Here is a 2,149-nt window from a genome sequence, read left to right as displayed (position 1 = left end):
TTCAATCGAAATACATCCTATGCTATAACACACGTCGATCGGGACGTTTCTGATCGGAACGAGCCCGATCGGAATGCAGGATCAAGGATGATGCAGAATCAGATGGAAATATGGCACATGTGCACTACTGTACTAGCACTAGCCTTTGAGCACAGGCCGTCCGTCCGGCAAGGGAAATAAGAAGGGCATAAGGGACCGTAGATTTTATTGCACAAGTTCACATGAGTAGGCAAATGAAACAATCCGACGCTATTCCGTCAATCTTGTAAATGGGGTTATTATGCAACTCACTTCACTGCCAATCTCACTTCACGAATGAAATTTTTTTCACTTCACTCTACGTGGAATCGGGAATAGGTCAAAAAAAGTGACGTGAGTTTGGAAGTGAAATTTATTTCACCGTGAAGTGAGATTGGTAATAAGCACCAGTATCTACGATTTTGACATTGTTTACAGACCGTCAGCAAAAATGGGCAATGCTGATTTTTGCTCAAGATTCCCTCTTCCAGAAAACGTACCCGTTGCTTTGCAAAATGAATTTATAAAAAGTTTAATTGTATCCAATGAGTTTCCGCTAGATCATGCGTTGATTGCAAGTGAATCACGAAAAGACTCGTTTTTGCAGCAAATTTTTAACTACATGAAGCATGGTTGGCCGCAGAATTTAGATCGCAGTTTAGCCAATGTTTATGCGCAACACCAAGACCTGGAAGAAGTTGAAGGTTGTTTATTGTACCAAGATCGTGTCGTTATTCCTGCTAGTTTACAAAAGCAAGTACTGCGTTTATTGCATAAAAATCACTCAGGAATAACCAAAATAAAGCAGATGGCCAGAAGGACAGTTTACTGGCATGGCATGAGTGTTGACATCGAAGATTTCGTAAAAACTTGTAGAGTGTGCTGCCAGATGAATGCAATTCCAAAGCAAGTTCCGCATTCTAACTGGATTCCTACCACAAAACCGTTTGCCCGCATTCATGCGGACTTCTTTTATTTCGACAAGAAAGTTTTCCTGGTCATTGTAGACAGTTTCTCCAAATGGCTTGAAGTTGAGTACATGAAGTTTAGTACTGATGCCAGGAGTGTAAAGTCGAAGTTTATCAGCGTTTTTGCTAGATTTGGGTTACCGGACGTAGTTGTTACGGACGGAGGACCACCGTTTAGCTCTAAAGAACTGATTGATTTTTTTCAGACACATGGTATCAAGGTTATGAAGAGCCCGCCGTATAACCCGTCCAGCAATGGACAAGCAGAGCGCATGGTAAGAGTGGTAAAAGAAGGTTTGAAAAAGTTTCTGTTGGATCCAGAGATGGCAAGGCTAAGTATGGAAGATATGGTGTCATATTTTTTGTTTGGTTACAGGAACACATGTTTGGAGGATAACAGTTCGTTTCCTTCTGAAAAGCTGTTTAGTTTTAAGCCCAAGACGCTGTTGGATTTGATCCATCCTAGGAATAGTTTTAGAAATCATCTGACGAAGCGAGAGTCTATGAATAAACCTGTATATAGTAACAAAGCCAAACAACACCCAAAGTATGACTGGATTGATAAGTTGCGCCCAGGAGATCTAGTTTATTATAAAAATTTTAGACCAACTGACATTCGACGATGGTTAGAAGCTAAATTTCTAAAACGTGCTTCTTTAAACACATTTCAGGTTTCCGTCGGAAGTCGGGTTTATCTGGCGCACCGCAATCAGCTGAAGCTGTTTGGCACCCGCAAGAATCGTTACGGTTTGATTTTTGCGAGGGATGAGGGGATTAGTAGTAACCGAAAACGAGCACGTGACGATGACGATGAAGGCGTTGACGACGATGCTGACGATTTTCTCGGTTTCGCAGCAGATTCGTTTATTTACCGAGGAACTGACGATCATCCCAAGGTTTGTGAATCGAGAAGTGGAAGTGTAGCAACAAGTTTACCACCTGAGGAAGTAGATCCCCAGGAAGGCCCATCTACGCGGCAGTGGTCGCAATCGAAGCCATCGAATCCATCGTCGAGTTCCAGTGTACAGCCGAGGAAAATACGTCGCTTCAATACATCGAAGCAATCGAGTTTAGCGTCGAAATCAAAGCGTCATCCGTCGAGTTTACGACGTTCAACTAGATCACAGTGTTTAAAGAAAAATTCTGATTTTATATACTATTGA

General features: G+C 42.0%; 1 protein-coding gene across 1 annotated transcript; it reads left to right on the top strand.

Moving 5' to 3' along the window:
* Positions 1 to 469: 469 nt before the first annotated feature.
* Positions 470 to 2,149, top strand: LOC128736005 (uncharacterized protein K02A2.6-like). Its single transcript, XM_053830490.1, has one exon. The coding sequence runs from the start codon at positions 470 to 472 to the stop codon at positions 2,147 to 2,149; it is 1,680 nt and encodes a 559-aa protein (XP_053686465.1).

This window comes from Sabethes cyaneus, chromosome 2, assembly GCF_943734655.1.
Source record: "Sabethes cyaneus chromosome 2, idSabCyanKW18_F2, whole genome shotgun sequence".
NCBI classification, from domain to species: domain Eukaryota; kingdom Metazoa; phylum Arthropoda; class Insecta; order Diptera; family Culicidae; genus Sabethes; species Sabethes cyaneus.
The sequence above is the reverse complement of the archived record's forward strand: the minus strand, read 5'-3'. Positions and strand labels throughout refer to the sequence as shown.

Coding starts and splice junctions, on each gene's coding strand:
- LOC128736005 (XM_053830490.1), top strand. CDS start 470: ATGGGCAATGCTGATTTTTGCTCAAGATTCCCTCTTCCAGAAAACGTA.